The following is an 18,406-nucleotide window of genomic DNA, read 5'->3' on the forward strand; positions in this document are numbered from 1 at the left end:
CCCTTTGTAAAACCACTTCAATTGTATTGCGGCAAATAAGATGGCAAAGTTATCTTCCTCAGTATCCATCATATCCTTATCTGTGACAAGCCTTCACCATGATCACTTCAGGGGCATGTGATGCATCAAAAATCTACCCCTTAGCTCTTTCCCCTTTGGCAGATCCCTCCAATTCAAATGATTGTGATGTATACTTACACCCATTGCAGCAAACACAATAGCAAAGTTATCCTCCCCGGTATCCAGCACATCTTTTCCTGTGAATTTGACCAGACCAGCTTGTCTACAGATCTGAGCTGCAATCTGCGATAGGAATAAAATGAAGAATACTATCACTTTAAAACAAGTATCAACATCCATTCATAACTATAAATAGATATATAAACAGCAGAGATACATTCTCAGCACACAATGTGATTATGAAGTTATTTAAGCCAAAAAAAAAAGTTTGTCTCACAAACATTTGCCAAAAAAGCTAAGTGCTATGCATTTTTGTGTCAGTTCCTGCAGAACTGACACCTTTAGTACAGGTTTGACGATCACGTGACAATTCGAATCATCATATCGAAATATCACGTGCTCTGTAAAAATATCAATATCGATACTATTCGTCAATTCGTCTGTATATTGATGTACAAAAAAAGTTGGCCAAATTTAACTATTTCGTGATTTTCTCCATAACCGTTGTTTTTACACCAAATCTGTATATTTAGATGAATTGATGTCTTGCATTCGGTCACAAACCAATTTGTTGTACTTTGTGCAATAACCATCTATCTTTTAAACCAAATATCCTAAAGAGTCGTGCGATGTCGAACTTTTCCTCTGGTCATAAAGAACAAAACAAGTCAGCGTTCACAGTATCTGTATGTAGTAACGCAGTTTGTGGCCCTCACAACACGGGCTTCCGGTCCTAGGAAATGGAATATTACCGATAAATATATAGAGATGGCAAAATCAGTAAACCACTTTAAGTTACAAATAAAGAAAAGTCTAATAAAAAATTACATCTAATATTTAGGGATTATTTAATGACCTCATCCATCCCCCCCATCTCCACTCCAACTATCAATTTCTTGTGTGGACTGTGGAATATCTATATGAAATGTTATAAATATTTATATTGGAGTCTTTCTTTGCATGTTCTTCTCCTCTTTCTTTTATTTGTTAACTTTGTGTAATTGTATGTTGTAACTTAAGGCAGTGTAAGGGGGTGCTCGCTTCAGGCCTTTGGGCCTTTTGAGCATCTCCTCATTCAAATGTTGTATCTTTTATATTTTGTATGTTGATTTGAATGAAAATAAAATGATGATGTATGATGATGATGATGTACATCATTTCCTACAGAGTCGTGAGATATGTCAAACTTTTCCCTTGGTCATAAGGAACAAAAAAGTCAGTGGTCGCATATCTGTAGGATCATTGGTTAATAAGATATATTCACTTTTTTTTAAAATTTTTAACCAAATATCCTAGAGAGTCGTGCCATATGTCAAATTTTATTTCCTCTGGACATAGGAACAGAAAAGTCAGTGGTCGCATATCTGTAGGATCATTGGTTAATGAGATATAGTCACTTTTTTTTAAAATTTTGTGCACTTAACCCTCTATCTTTTTAACCAAATATCCTCGAGTCGTGCCATATGTCAAATTTTTCCTCTGGTCATAAGGAAAAAAAGTCAGTGGTCGCATATCTGTAGGATCATCGGTTAATGAGATATAGTCACTTTTTTGTACGCGTTGTGCACTTAACCCTCTTTTTTTTTACTTCTGGATATCGTTTGGAGTCAAATGATTTTTCATTTTAAAGCTTATGATATATTTTCTAAACACGAAATAAAACAAAATTGACCGCTAGCCGACTTTACAGCTGTTTGGAGATGGACGGTCACATATATTCATTAACATATTAAATCGTTTATCCCTTTTGGTCAATATCGAATTGGTTTGTGGCTGACTTAGCTTGGGGCCAAATGCATGAATTGGCATATGGCCAAGTCAACTGTGGACGAATTGATTTGGCCGAATCCACCTGCTTCCATGCTGACCAGGAAGTGCCGAAAAATTATGTACTTTTACAAGGCAAAAAGCAACTTTTCTAGGCATTGTTGACATGGTGCTTTCGCCCAAAAAGGTTTCCTACTATAAAGACCGAACTTTTGAGATGGTTTGTATGTTTGAAGGTGCAAAATTAACAATAAGCTTAAAATCATGGCCCGGTTTACCGCTTGAGTTTTGCAAGTCATCATCAACAGATGACGTCAGACACTTATCTCTGTCTTGATAATATCGACATAAGTCTTGATAGTAATACGCTGTTTTACTTAGCCTATATCTGGTGGCAGCAGCATTTTTCTACAGTCACGTGATAATGGCGACGGCGGATAATACACGGGGGGAACTGACGGTGTCCACATCATTCTTTTTTTCTTTTCTTTCTTTCTTTTTCAGTTTTTTGTATTTTATCAGTACTTGGAGCTGGTGGGGGAGAGAAAGCATTAAAATACATTCAGGAAAAAATACAACTCGAACCAAAGATGAAGGCTCCATTTCAAAATCAAAATTACAAAAAAAAAAAAAAAACACCAGACAATGAGCAGGTTCAAAGACCCACAGAAGGAAGATGGCAAAACAGAGTCCTGACCCTATCCGAATCCTATTTTGACCTTTACACAAATAAACCACCAGCCCCTTCTTCATCACATACAATATTTTTATAAAACATCCAGCATGTCCAGTGTTAATTAAACAAAAATCTTTTGTATTGGCGCTTGTATAGGAGTTGCAAGGGCCTGATACTTTGCTGATATCGAATGATGAAATTCGCCATCTTCCTCCTGTGAAAAAATTGAAGAATAGAAGGCTGACGCTATGCCAAAACATGCACGCCTATGTAAATGTATAATTAGGCCTATTTAATGATAAAATGAACTACCACTAAATGTTCTTGTCAGTGCTGCAGTGCAAAACTTCTCTTTAACATTACATTAAAATAATAGTTACATTGTAAATTGGAACTGACACCAATTTTTTTCAGGAATACTTGTTTTAAGTGAAAAGAGTTATGCTATGTGATTTCTTTCTTTTCTTTATTTTTCCAGTCAGCGAATGCTTTTTTTGGGTAGAAAAAGGAAATCACACAACATACAGTTTGTCCACTCTAAAGTACAAAGTGACAACGCGCGTGTATACAGCCCATAAACAGTGTGCAGTGCTGCGTCTCTGCTGCAGGTATGCATGACTTCAAAGTCGGCACAATGCGTGCTTCCGCGTCGATACTTTGTACATCAGAGTATCCTGACTGTAGTTTGTATGTTTTTATCATACACAAACTGTACTCAAGAAGCACAAAATGCAGTGTAGTTTTATTAACAGTAATTTTATTTTATTTTTCAGGTGGTGTTCGATGAGTGTCTTTAAAATTTTTGTAAAAGAAACTACATGGATTTCAAAACGTAAAAAAAAATCCTTTAAAAAGAGCAGTGGCGCGTAGGCTAATGCGCTGAATAGTCGTCACATACTTTGTGAGACAAACTTGTTTTTTTCGGGGGTGGGGGCCTACACGAATAATATGATTTGTGCAACTCTGATTAACCCAGATCTGTTAGAGATTCTGAGAACATTAATTCACATAATTGTGCCATTATGTATTGATTATGTCACTAAACCATTGCAGGACACAGCTAAGATCCTGGCTAACATATGTGACCATCCACCACAAAGTGGTAGTAAAGTCGGCTCTAGATCATTTTCTGTTGATTGCAGATGTTGAAAGAATTCACTTTCAGCTTCAAAATGACACCTCAACCAGCTTCATCGGACATCTGGAAGTGAAGTTATAGTTCATCAAAGGTCAAATTCTAGTATATTCAACATAGAAATCCAATTACTGTTTTTGATTGTATCTCAAAATGGAAAATGCCGACTTTACGACCAGTTTGTGGTGGATGGGCACATATTATAAGCACTAATAAGCCTTTCAACTTACTATAAACATGATCATTTTTAAATGAAACTCTCATACCATATTTAGGGCTAGAGCATGAACAATTTGACTTTGATAAAAACTGTGCAAATTAATATTATTATTATGTCCTTATATGTAACATCACACGCCATTTCACTAAACTTTTAACTCTCCGTAACTCAAGTAACCGTTCGCAAAGTTAGGAATACCTAATACTACAAGTAACTTTAAAAAGGGTCTGTGTAGTAAATCCCTATTACTTACGAAAGGGTAACGTTTGTAAGTAAGTTTGTGAAAGGGAACTTACAACTCGTCGTAAGTTACGAATGATTTTGCGACTTACGAAGTTTCGTATAGTTTAGTGAAATGATTCCCTGCATAACTTCAACAAATCAGGCTAAAAAGTGAACTCTCAGCTGCATACTATTCAGTATACAGAATATTTTATTGTGTTTTGGGCCCACTTTTTTTCCTACCAATTATTAAAAGTAATAAAAACCCTCACAAAAACGTACAAAAAGGAATGTGTTACAATATGAATGCTTAATGTGGCGGTCCAATTTCCTTTGGTCTTTAATCAGGTTACTTACATCGTTATGTGGTAGACCAGCAGCCGAGAAGATGGGAATCTTTTGGCCACGAGCAATACTGTTCATGACATCAATGGCTGAGATACCAGTCTGGATCATCTCCTCTGGGTAAATACGAGACTGTGGGTTGATTGGCTGACCTGTGTTATGAAAATCAAACATAAGAAAGTGTTATGCTTATGGCCGGCGTCGACATACCTTATGTCGACATAATGTCGACGTCGGCACGTATCCCAACATGTCGACATCAAAAAAAAATTCTTTTTAATTTTCAAAAAATATTTTTTGGACAGAAAAGCAAGTTATAGGCCCAAAATTATTTGTTATTCAAGGTTGGAAACCAGAGAAATACTGCTAAAAAAAAAAAATGCCAATTTTTTTTTACAAAGTTGGAAAAAGTTGTACATTTTGATTACCTTTGCTTTTATTGAACAGTTAGGGACACATTGAATTAGTATGCATTGCTAGCTGTTCAATAGCATTAAAATGTGCAACTTTATCCAACTTTGTAAAATTTTTTTTTTTGAGTAACAGTATTTCTCTGGTTTCCAACCTTGAATAACAAGTCATTTGGGGCCTATAACTAATTTTTTTTATAGAATTGTTTTATGTCAACACACTGTCGGCGTCGCTATACGAATTATATCGACATGTCGACATTAAAAAACGGTGCCGACGCCAGCCCTATAGTTATGCTTGTATCATGATAAAGAGTCTCTTCAAGCGTTGAATGTTGGGTTACATATTTTGTGTCTACGATCCAGTTGATCATACTAGAAAAGCGAATATTTGATATATCGAGCAGCATACCTCATCTTCAAGTGGCTACCAGTTGAACTCATGTCAAATAGAATGCAACATAAATCATAGTCACCAGTACCGCCGACAACGGGGGTGGGGGTAAGGGATGCACATGGTGTGAACATTTCAAATAGAGTCACCGATTAAGGTAACCCCAAATTCACACTCCCTGTGTGCAAGGTTAAGGTCATGTCTTCCAAAGGGGGTGTATGGATTTCAACTGGAATATAGCCCATTGATCTATCAGTTCAGCACAAGCCCAGTTTCAGAAGCCTCCCAAGTAGATTTGTGCCACTGATATTACGTATATTGAGCACATTTTTAGTACGTAAAGTTAATTTTTTATTACTTCCGTGGTCCGGGTATGCGCTGGTGAATTGCGATAGCGTAGAAGTGACAAGGTCGCCTACTACGCGCCGCGCCGACGACCAATGGGTCAACCGGCTTGTTGTCAAGTCCGTTGATCAGCCAATCAGCGTGATTGTTTATTTCTTCTGTGTGTACGCTCGTCTACGGTTGGCGCACAGCTCGGACCACGGAAGTAATAAAGAATTAACTTTTGCTTTAGTAAAGGCTTACCTTGGATATCTAAGAAGTCTTCAGCAAGTACTGGTGGTCCCTTATCAATAGCTTTACCAGAACCATTAAATACTCGACCTGAAAAAAAAACCATTAAAAAAAAAAAATTAATATAAACAGGCAATTCCTAAGTTTTTAAGTTTATGAAGTTTTTCTGGACAATTAAATTGTTTTTATTTTATTTTGGCAGTCAAAGGTTGCAACAATTTTGAAGTATTCCCATACCCCAACCCTCAATGGTGTAACCATTTGGAACTGCTATACAGTCCAACCTATTTTATGATGGGACTAAGTATTGGCTGAATAAGTGAAAAATCTGGACAACTGAACTGTGTACCCAAGTCATGTGTATGATCCTCACCTGACTGAAAATAACAATTTATTAATTAATATTTTTTTAGATAAAAAGGAAGTGAAACATTTATCCTTTTTGTTTAGTTTTTGCCATATTTGCCAAGTAGAAAAAAAAACCAGACAATTAAAACCAGGGTTCTTTCCACCTGCGGCAAAAACTGGCAAACCCTTATATCAAGACTACATCTTACAATGTATACATTTGTGCATGTAGCATTTTTTCTCTCGCATTTCATGAACCTTATAAACAGATGATGCTTGACTTTGCTAGTTGGTGGACCATCTGTTTATATAATTAATCTATGTTGGTCTACACTTACCCAACATATCTTCTGAGACAGGGATGCGTAGAATGTCCCCTGTAAATTCACATGTTGTATTCTTGGCATCAATACCTGATGTACCTTCAAATACCTGTAAAATCAATTGATGATCAACAATCAGTCAATAAGCGACACACAGTAATAAATTATTCATATGATTGATCAATCAATTGATCGATCAATCCATTGATCGATCAATCCATTGATCAATCAATCCATTGATCAATCAATCCATTGATTAATCAATCCATTGATCAATCAATCAATTGATCAAGCAACAATATAGCAATCAATCAGTAAATCAAAAATCAATCAAGCAAGCAAGGCTCTCACCAATTCCCACGTACCTGAGTTTCCACCCTTCCTCAGGGAACCAGAGAAATACTGCAACTAACAGGTAAAAAATTCTTTTTTTTTCTCCAAATTTGGATACAGTTGTACATTTTAATTACTTTGGCTTCTATTGAACAGCTAGCAATTCAAGTGTCCCTGCCTGTTCAATAGGAGCAAACGTAATTAAAATGTACAACTTTATCCAAATTTGGAAAAAAAAAAATGAATTTTTTACCTGTTAGTTGAGAGCCCTACAAGCAACATCATGGCATGGCATCATAACATTCTAAAATTATTCAATGTCGACGTCAGATTAGTGGAAAAATGATTTTATGGTGATTATGTAAAGGTGTTCACTGTGTGTAAAATTAAATATATACATTTGTGTACAAATGTGTGAGCTTGTTTATGTGGGATCAGTGTACATTGCGATTGAGTCTCCAAACCTACCTGTACAACAGCTTTGGAACCTGAAGTTGTACCACTCCTCTTTGTACCATCATTTAATGTCAGTGTGAGGGTGGGGTGTGTATTGGGGGGTGCATCACATCACCATATACCTACATGTACAACAGCTTTGGAACCTGCACCTCTAGTACCTGCCCACTCCTCTTTGTGCCGTCATTTAATGTGAGTGTGGGGGTGGGTTGTGTATGGGGGATTGGGGGTGTGTGCATCACATCACCATATACCTACTGGTACAACAGCTTTGGGACCCTGTACCTCTAGTACCTGCCCACTCCTCTTTGTACCATCATTTAAGGTCAGTGTGTGGGGGTGGGGTGTGTATGGGGGATGTGTTTCACCATATACCTACCTGTACAACAGCTTTGGAGCCCTGTACTTCTAGGACCTGCCCACTCCTCTTTGTACCATCATTTAATGTCAGCGTTACTATCTCAGCAAATTTAGGAAACTATTATAATGAGAGAGAATAAATTAGAGCATTGGAATTTTAAAAGATTTTCACAATTATTTTTAAAGCAATTGTGTGTATTTTGTTCAAAAGAAACTACAAATTGATTAACCATGTAAATCAGGGACTGTCCTTTGGAATTCGCAGGAGAGCATTAAATAACTCTTCTGGATCTTTCAAGGAGAGCTGTTTAGAGCATTTACAATAGAATGTAAGGAGAGAATAGTCAACTAAGGAGAGCTAAAAATCACTCTCCTATAACAGATTCAAGGAGAGCAGTAGAGAGTGATTGCCCTCGCTCTCCTCAAAAGGCAGTCCCTGGTAAGTTTATAACTCTACAGCTCTGTTCGAACACTACTTTTGTTGATTTCAGATAGCATCCAAAAATGGCCTAAATTTAATAAAACTGCAACATAATGATATATTTGGATACACACTATAAATTATTGTTAAATAGTACATTCAATATTTATTTTATACACAGAATTTTCAATAATTACCTTAACATTATCTAAGATAACCAAAGGTCCGTTCACACCAGATACTGTTTTATAAGCTGAAACGAAACACAAACAACACAAAGAATTAATTTCAAACCATTCATGTCAAGGTACATACACATGGTCTATAGCCAAAAAATTCCATACACTCGTGTGCTCAAAAGTAGATCGGTTGGAAATATCCTTACCTAGTCTTATACAAAGGTAGAAAAATCTCCAATAAGCTAATAATTGCTAAGTGGTCACCCATCTTTGTAAAAGCAGAAGAATTCTTGGTTTAGGTGGGAAACTTGTGGAAGTTTTCAGTCAGTTTAAATCTCGCTTAAAAGTGACCCTTAGTGTAGAACTGATCAAATCGAGAGGTTCATCGAAATAACTTTCATCCAAATTTCAACATTTCAACAGAATAAACCACCTCTGGTGCAAAAAAAAGCACCACTGTCCGACCGAAAAACAATAGCAAGTTAACACACTCTACTAGCATTGAAAGTGTTATCTACATGTATGTATCGTGCAAAAAAAGGTGCACTAGAGTTCTAGAGATCGAGTCGAGTAACTCTTCAAACTTCTTCTGTGCAAACTTAAATAGGGCAGCACCAACCAAGGTCTTAGCCAGCCATGCGTCCACACGTCTGTAAGACGGCCTAATCTAATTTTAGACGGGTGGATTTAATGAATTTTACAGATGTGATAGCTCTAAAACAGATGATTTTAAGGTTATATGAACTTGAGACTAATTCAGAGTGACATGTAAAGCCCAAATCAGGACATATTTGACACCAGTGACCCTTCCATGGGTATCCGCAAGTTGTTTTATATTTGAGGGTCAAATTTTGGTATCTGCTTGGACAGGTGGTTTCTGATTTCTGGCTAAGACTCTGGCACCAACGAAAATATAATACCGATAATGAGACATCTGCTTTCCCTGGTTTTAAAGATTGCAAACTAATCAGGCTTCAAGTTCAGCCATGTCGATGACACATCCAGCTGATCACGTCATGACGGGTGATCAAAAATGTTGTAATAAATATTGCACTTCAACTTAATTTTAGAATCAAAATAGGCAACCTATGCAATGTATGCTATAAGGATTCAATCATGTTTCACCGTTGTTCATCACCGATTAACAATGATGCGTCCGCGTCGTCTGCATGGTTTACTTCGCAAGGGAAGCTTTAGCTGCCCGAGCGAAGTAAACAACGCAGACGCGCCGGACGCGAATTGTTAATCGGTAATGAATAAGTATGGTGAAACATGATTGAATCGCTTACAACAACGAAAACAAGCTAAAGAATAAAGATCGTATTTATAATTCAAATTCATGAATTCACGAGGAATGTCAGTTAATCATTGACAGTCAGCCTTACAAAAAGATTGATGATTTCTGTTGATCATGTTGATCAGCAATAAAACTGAATAATACGGAAATCTTCCGCTACTTCCAAAATACTGAATTCAACTTAAAGCGTGATACGCACACAGACTGTTTCAGTTTCAGTTTCTGTTGTCGTCGGTAGGGTAGACAAATTGTCCACATTTCGCCAACTTCATTAGAGTATTTATTGACTTGACGCGCTTGCAGGAATTTAACTTGAGAACTTCTAACAATTGTTCAGTTTTTGTTTAAAAATGTCTAATGTGGTTGCTGCTGTGACTTCCCCAGGTAGCTTGTTCCATTCTGGGATTGTTCGATTGAAGTATGAAAACTTGTTGATATTGAGTCTGGTGTGCCGTCTTTGGTATTTATGAAGATGGCTTCTCCTGGTTCTGGTGACTTGTGCAGGAATCAGATAATCCTCGCTCTTGACCCCGACCACGACCAGTCCATTCGAAATTTTATACATCATTGTAAGTCTATCATTCTTTCTTCTTTTTTCTAATGTTTCCCAGTTCAATTTAGTTAACATATCTGTGACACTGCTGTACATTGTATTTGCTAAAGTTCCGGCTACAAAATCTGGCTGCTCTCCTCTGCACCATTTCGATTCTGTGCTTATGTATTTGGGTATGGGGGTCCCAAACAATACTGGCATATTCCAGTATAGGTCGCACAAGCATATTATATGTGCAAGTTTTCACGTCGGTTGTACAGAACCAAAAATTTCTCCTGAGAAAGCCGAGCACCTTGTTTGCGTTATTAATTGTGTTCTTGATATGGACACTCCAAGTCATTTTATTTAGCGAGGACAACACTTTTTAGGTTTATTCTAGGAACATCTACAAATTTGGTATCACTGTAAAGAGCATTAAGAAACTTAGACAATGGTACCAAAAACAGCTCTATAGCTCAAAGTATGGGGGAGTTATACCTATTTGAAGTAGTGAAGGGTAGCGGAATTTGTCTGTCATTTTTTGTTTATGGTACCCTGGATTTATTTGTCTAGCACTTGAATATTTTTACAAGTAACACTTACAAATCTGGTATCAATGTAAAGGGCATTAAAAAAGAAAGACAATGGTGCCAGAATCAGCTCTATAACTTAAAATATGGGGAGGTTATGCCTATTTAAAGTCATGTGAAGTTTACTGGTTTGTTTTGTGAGTCAATTTTTTGCGTACAATAAATACAGCATTATTTTAGAGACGATGATATTGCCTCCAACTCCAAGAAATAAATAAATAAATATTGTAAGTAAATAAACAAGTAAATTTAGGAATGAATGAATAAAGGAATAAATAAAAAAAAAAAAAAAATGAATATATGTAATCATAATCTAATATGACCCATGCAACACATGAACATATTCTCCCAGTGCCATTAGTTTACTTGTCAACCTCATCTGACACTGCACTACTCAACTTTAGTATTGAAAAAAAAAAAATACAAAGGAAGTGAAAAACAAGAGCACCAATGGCGCTGTGGCTCTGCGCTTTTTGGTGACAGTGAAAGTAATTGTTCTTGGAGTCGATTGTGCAATGTGACAGATCACATTCAATGGGTACATCTGGTTGGTTGGTAGCTATCTCATTTGCAGAGCATACAAGAATACATCAATCAATTTAGGGAATTACTATTTAGCGACATGAATCGAATCTGGTGGAATTGGATAGAAATGGGTCCAAATGGACCGAAACTGATCAAAATGTATCAAAATACATAAGCCAATGTCAAGAATAGTGTTGTCTGAATAAGGTTTTGGCTATAATTAATTAGTGACTGTACCCACCAAGTTTAAAACCTATACGACAGTTTATACTAATTTGATCTCAGTTGACCCCAGGTGACCCTGAAATGGCCTTCCAAAACTTTGGCTCTAAATAGTGACTGTACCCACCAGGTTTCATGCCTATCCAACAGTTTTTACTCATTTGACCTCAGATAACCCCAAAATGACCTTCCAAAAATGTGACTGCAAATGTTGACTGCATCCACCAAGTTTCATGCCCGTCCAAATGTTTTTACTAATTTGACCTCAGATGACCCCTGGTGACCAGAAATGACCTTCCACAAATTTGACTCCAAATGTTGACTGAACTCAGTGTCACACCCATATGACAGCTGTTACTAAATTGACCTCAGATGACCCATGGTGACCCTGGAATGACCTTCCAAACATTTGGCTCTAAACTTTGACTGTACCTACCATGTTTCATGCCCATATAACAGTTTTTACTAATTTGACTTTAAATGACCCCTGGATAACCTCAGGTGACCCTGAAATGACCTTCCCAAAATTTAACTCCAAATGTTGACTGTACCCACCAAGTTTAATGCTCATCCGACAGTTTTTACTAATTTGACCTCAAATGACCCCTAGTGACCCCAAAATGACCTTCCAAAAATTTGACTCCAAATGTTGACTGTACCCACCAAGTTTTATGCCCATCCGACAGTTGTTATTAATTTGACCTCAAATGACCCCTGGTGACCCCAAAATGACCTTCCAAAAATTTGAATCCAAATGTTGACGGTATCACCATGTTTCATGCCCATACGACAGTTTTTAATAATTTGATCTCAGATGACCCCTGGTGACCCCAAAATGACCTCCCCAAAATTTGGCTATAAATGTTGACTGTATCCACAAAGTTTCATGCCTGTTCAAAAGTTTTTACTAATTTGACCTTAGATGACCCCTGGTGACCCAAAATGACCTTCCACAAATTTTACTCCAAATGTTGACTGTACGAGGGCTGTCGAGTGCAGATCCGTCGGAACACGCTTTTCAATACGGAATAAATGCTAACCTCATTGTGACATCATCCAAGCAGCAAAGTTCATTTCCCATTGAAAAAGCGTTATCCGACGGATCTGCAGACGACCATTCTGGTACCCACCAAGTTTCATGCCCATACGACAATTGTTACTAATTTGACCTCAGATGGCCCATGGTGACCCTGAAATGACTTTCCAAAAATTTGACTCTAAATGTTGACTGTACTTAACAAGTTTCAAGCACATATAACAGTTTTTACTAATATGACCCCTGGTGACCCCGAAATGACCTTCCCAAATTTGGCTCTAAATGTTGACTGTACCCACCAAGTTTCATGCCCATACGACAGTTTTACTAATTTGACCTCAAATGACCCCTGGTGACCCCGAAATGACCTTCCCAAAATTTGGCTTTAAATGTTGACTGCACCCATCAAGTGTCATGCCCATACGACAGTTTTACTAATTTGACCTCAGATGACCCCTGGTGACCCCTGAAATGACCTTCCAAAAATTTGACTCCAAATGTTGACTGTAGCTACCAAGTTTCATGCCCATCCGACAGTTTTTACTAATTTGACCTCAGATGACCCCGAAATGACCTTCCAAAAATTTGGCTCTAACTGTACCCACCAAGTTTCATGCCCATACGACAGTTTTTACTAATTTGACCTCAGATGACCCTTGGTGACCCCGAAATGACCTTCCAAAAATTTGACTCCAAATGTTGACTGTAGCTGCCAAGTTTCATGCCCATCCGACAGGTTTTACTAATTTGACCTCAGATGGACCCCTGGTGACCCCGAAATGACCTTCCAAAAATTTGACTCCAAATGTTGACTGTATCCACCAAGTTTCATGTCCATCCGACAGTTTTTACTAACTTGACCTCAGATGACCTCTGGTGACCCCGAAATGACCTTCACAAAATTTGGCTATAAATGTTGACTGCACCCATCAAGTTTCATGCCCATACAACAGTTTTTACTAATTTGACCTCAGATGACCCATGGTGACCCCGAAATGACCTTCCCAAAATTTGGCTAACTGTACCCACCAAGTTTCATGCCCATACGACAGTTTTTACTAATTTGACCTCAGATGACCCATGGTGACCCCGAAATGACCTTCCCAAAATTTGGCTCTAACTGTACCCACCAAGTTTCATGCCCATACGACAGTTTTACTAATTTGACCTCAGATGACCCCTGGTGACCCTGAAATGACCTGCCAAAATTTGACTGCAAATGTTGACTGCACCCATCAAGTTTCATACCCATACGATAGTTTTACTAATTTGACCTCAGATGACCCCTGGTGACCCCGAATTGACCTTCCAAAATTTGACTCCCAAATGCTGACTGTACCCACCCCAGTTTCATGCCCATCGACAGTTGTTACTAATTTCGGAAGCAATTGGGTCAAATTATTTTTTTTTTTTTGTAACTTTTTTCTGATTGGGGAATATTTTTTTAAGTAGTTCCCCCCCCCCCCCCGGGCTGTCATTGATTGCTTAACATTCCTTTTGATTTCTCTCAAAAACTTAGCTCATGATTAATATTGCACTGCCTAGAGTAAAACATTAAACTTGGCAACTTTCAATCAACATGATCAATGATTTCTGAAACCACTAATTTCAGTCACATTTTAATTCAATAATTATGTACATTTTATTTCAACTTTTCTATTTCTGCCACCCCTTATGAATTATTCATTCATAACTGTGATGACCTTGGGACCGTCCAATCAGAATCAACATGATCAATCAATACGCCGTAAGGTCATGACCTGTGTGGTGAAACCAAAATAAACAGTCAAAAATGGCGAGATTGGTCGGCACAGTCGATGTAACATCGATCAAATAAACCGTGGTCTTGAATTTCTTAAGAAGTCCTGGCCTAAAAACTATGTTGTTTTTCAGGAGAAAACATATTAATCTTTGATATTCTGAAGTATAAAATTGTTGGGCAAAGTGGAACATCATTTATTTAGACTGTTTTTGCTATAGAAAAATACGAAAAATTTTTCAATTTTGCGAAGAGGGGCAAATCCCATTGAAAGTATAATTTTTCCTCCGAATCATGTCCACAATAATGGTTTAATTTACTGTTTTTAACTATATTCTAACAATTAAATCTACAAAGAGCGTGACGAAATACGAACAGCTTGCATGACTTTTCGGTCCGTGTTCAGATAACAGGTGCACTTGACTTGCCAAAGAAAAATAGTGCAATCCGTCTATTTCCATCATCTTCTCACAACTTAAATTATACAGACCAAAATAATCTCTAGCACACACAGGGAACCAAGCAAAGCGATTGAAATTGCTCGTTTCTCATTACGATTTTGGACTTTTCTTTCATAAAATAACTACTTTTCCCACCTCATTTCAACCCAATATGGAGTGCAATCGATTGAAAAATAACTTTTAGAAAGTTAGAACTCAATTTTAAAAGCACATATCGCACACAGAAATAACCTTAGCATAAAAAGCACCATCGGAAGTGGCGAAAAATGAAGCAAAATACACCGTCCACTTAGCGCGATCACGATGGCTCGTCAAGCAAGCTTGGAGCCAAAAATTGAAAAAAAATTATACAAATTCTTAAAGTATCATAGAGTTGATTAAAAGTAGTAACAAAAATAATATCACTTGAATTAAGTGTGCATTTTGCATTTTACCACATACGACATGACCCGATATGCGCTACATCTCACTGTTGGCAGGGCACCCTTTTTAAAGGGTGCCACTTGGAAATTTGGAAAATCCTTAAAAGGGTGGGAGTTTAAACTTTGTTGGTAAAAAGGGTGGATTGATATAAAGGGTGGGAGTAAAATAAAAAGGGTGGGAGTGCCAGCTTACAATATATTTTAATTGAATGATAAAATCATCCTAGTTTCCATTAAGAATAAGTGCCAAACCACAAGAATAAGTGCCAAACCACTGCTAGCAAACCATATCGCAAGATAAAATTCCATTTGATGCATGTTTACATCCTAGGTTATCGTGTGATGATAGGTGCAGAATTTGGCGTACCGTACTTGATTTACTTCGAACCAAATTGCCTGTGACTTCATCAATGTATAGGCCTACAAATAGGGGAAAAAGCAAAATGTGGTGGGGTCAGGAATTTTCAGTATAAAGGGTGCCTCAGTAAAAAGCGTGGGGGTCAGGAATTTTCAATATAAAGGGTGCCTCAATAAAAAGGGTGGGGGTAAAATAAAAAGGGTGGGGGTCAAACCCCACTGCCAAGTATATTCTCCCACCCCGGCGTCAGCCCGATCAGGAACAACACGTGCACCGCCACCTCACCACTTCTCCCCGTATTGTCGTATTTTCACGGCCAATTGCAAATACGGGTCATCACAGTAATTCCCTTTGCGCATCTATGCGCGATGGATTTCTGCAGCAGAATGACCACAAACATCTTTAAAATACTCTAAAATTTCATATTATATGGGTGTAATATAGGTGTAATGACCTCCTTCTGCTCCATTTCAACAACTTTTTACGCCAAAAACCATGAAAATCTTACCTAAAAAATAGACTTCAAAAACTGAAACATTATGGGCTTTCCCCAAAACAAACCCCGTCGTGTTTGGTATGAGTGCAAAGGTCACAAAATTCCCTATAAAATGATGACATCATCCCCTAAAGTCTCGTGGAGTCTCGTGGATAAATCCAAATCGAGATTTCGTGAATTTCAAGCAGGCGAAAAAATGGCGTCCCGTCGATCGAGTCGCTACGGTCGTAACTCCTGAACTTCAACAAGTTCATGACATTAAAAACATGCTTAATGTTCTTTTTTGTGGAAAACTTTACATAATCGGAAAATTCCATCTTTAAACTCTGTAAAAATAATTTCCTATTGTATTTGGAGTTTTGAAAGGATGAGAAATGGTGAGTTGTTTTCACTAAGTTTCACACACAAACAGATCCAAATGCGTAAATCATCGTATGCGCTGATCTCGCTATTTTATTATCAATTTCAACTCCTAAATATGGATGGGAGTCTAGACATGACGAATTTTATGCTGGCGTTCGCGTACACCTTTGCTGTGAAAGTGTGGATTCATCACAGATTAACAATGGTTGGCTCCTGTACAAAAGTATAGGAAGAGTTGTTGAAGGTCTGAAAGATACTTTTTTGATTCATTAAAATTACTATCAATCATCCAACGATAGCGTGATTGATTGTGCACGCAGAGGAAATGCAGCGCTACCAACAATGCTTGACGCAATTGTCATTCCGTGCCGATTGAGCTCTCAGCTGGATCGAGAAACTATTATTTTAGCTTATTACAAGACGTAAGCTTAATGTTAATTTTAAAGCTTATTTCATATATTTTTTTACACTCATCGACTGCTGAGCTGAGTGAAAAAGACTTAAATTTTACTTACTGACTCGTGGTTGTGAGATGTAATTTCGGGTAATTGCTAATTTGTGCTCCATTGCTGCCTCCAACCTTGTCTTTTGAGGCCCAAAATCGAGCAGATCGCCGTTTAAAGCCATTTTTCTAAGCCCTAAAATCTGTAAATTCTACCGAAAATGATCAGCCGAAATAGTGGACTGATTGACCCCGATTGACCTGAGAGTTCACGTGATTGAAAGCCACCTGACTCATAGCCTAAGTACGCTTACAGTTATACCGGCAAAACACAGTTTAGCGTATGTATTATATCATTTAACTTATTTTTCCAAGTCAACGGTAGCTCTCCGGGCCGGGTAACTGTGAAATTGATTGATGGAGAAAAGGAAGAGGGGAAGTTTAATAGTAATATTAAAGAACAGTGGTAGACTAAATAAAATAAAGAACTAAATAAAAAAGAATTAAAGAATTAAAAATGTAAAAAAATAAAGTTATAGATGACCAAATAAATAAATAAATAAATAAATAAATAAATAAATAAATAAATAAATAAATAAATAAATAAATAAATAAATAAATAAATAAATAAATAAATAAATAAATAAATAAATAAATAAATAAATAAATAAATAAATAAATAAATAAATAAATAAATAAATAAATAAATAAATAAATAAATAAGTAAGTAAATAAATAAATAAATAAATAAATAAATAAATAAATAAATAAAAATAAATAAATAAATAAATAAATAAATAAATAAATAAATAAATAAATAAATAAATAAATAAATAAATAAATAAATAAATAAATAAATAAATAAATAAATAAATAAATAAATAAATAAATAAATGCTAGTCATTGAAAACCACAAAAAGTGGTTGTTTTGGGCCAATTTTTTTGTAAAAGGGGTTAAATTTGATGGATGAATCTTTGCAAAGAGGGTCTTTGAAAGATTTGGTAATTCAGGTTACCAATTTTTGTGTTGAGTGGGGGGGGACGGTACCGTACTTAACTTAGTGAACATTGCCTGAGATCAGATAAATGTGGATTAGCCTATATGGTTACACCGTCCACCGAATTTTAGGGCTGTGCAATAATTATGAACCCCTGCCCCCCCCCCCTTTGAACATGCCAAATTTGTGGGATCCCAATTTGGAAACCTTAAATGGTCTAGATGTATGTTGCGAGCGCAGTGAGCAGGTAAATTTGCATATTTACTGAGCGTTTCCGTACTGTTTTCTTAAGCCTTTTTAGAGCGTTTTCTTAAAAAGGCGCCCAATGAATGTGTGCCAAAAATCGCTTGGCCCCCCTCTCGGGCTTGCCAAAAATTGCTTGCCCCCCCCTTTCGGCTCGCCAAAAATTCTTACCCCCCCCCCCCCCAGGGCTCATTATTATTGCACAGCCCCTTAGGGGTGGTACAATAATTATGTGTAGGGGGGGCCTATGTAGGGAGCCTACCCCGGGGTGGTGAGTTATAGGGTGGGTGAAGATTTTCGGGCAGGCCAAAAGGGGG

At 37.1% G+C, this 18,406-nt stretch overlaps 1 protein-coding gene across 1 annotated transcript in view; it reads right to left on the reverse strand.

Moving 5' to 3' along the window:
* Positions 1 to 17,073, reverse strand: part of LOC140162884 (V-type proton ATPase subunit B) — a 30,190-nt gene extending 13,117 nt beyond the window's left edge. Inside the window, exons 1-7 of the mRNA XM_072186187.1 lie at positions 16,922 to 17,073; positions 8,364 to 8,419; positions 7,765 to 7,863; positions 6,612 to 6,705; positions 5,938 to 6,015; positions 4,558 to 4,697; positions 199 to 303 (exon numbers count right to left, since the gene is read on the reverse strand). Coding sequence (XP_072042288.1) covers positions 199 to 303; positions 4,558 to 4,697; positions 5,938 to 6,015; positions 6,612 to 6,705; positions 7,765 to 7,863; positions 8,364 to 8,419; positions 16,922 to 17,033 — 684 coding nt within the window. The 5' untranslated portion in view covers positions 17,034 to 17,073. The remainder of the gene's footprint in view (positions 1 to 198; positions 304 to 4,557; positions 4,698 to 5,937; positions 6,016 to 6,611; positions 6,706 to 7,764; positions 7,864 to 8,363; positions 8,420 to 16,921) is intronic.
* Between the last annotated feature and the right edge of the window lie 1,333 nt (positions 17,074 to 18,406).

This window comes from Amphiura filiformis, chromosome 10, assembly GCF_039555335.1.
Source record: "Amphiura filiformis chromosome 10, Afil_fr2py, whole genome shotgun sequence".
Lineage (NCBI taxonomy): Eukaryota > Metazoa > Echinodermata > Ophiuroidea > Amphilepidida > Amphiuridae > Amphiura > Amphiura filiformis.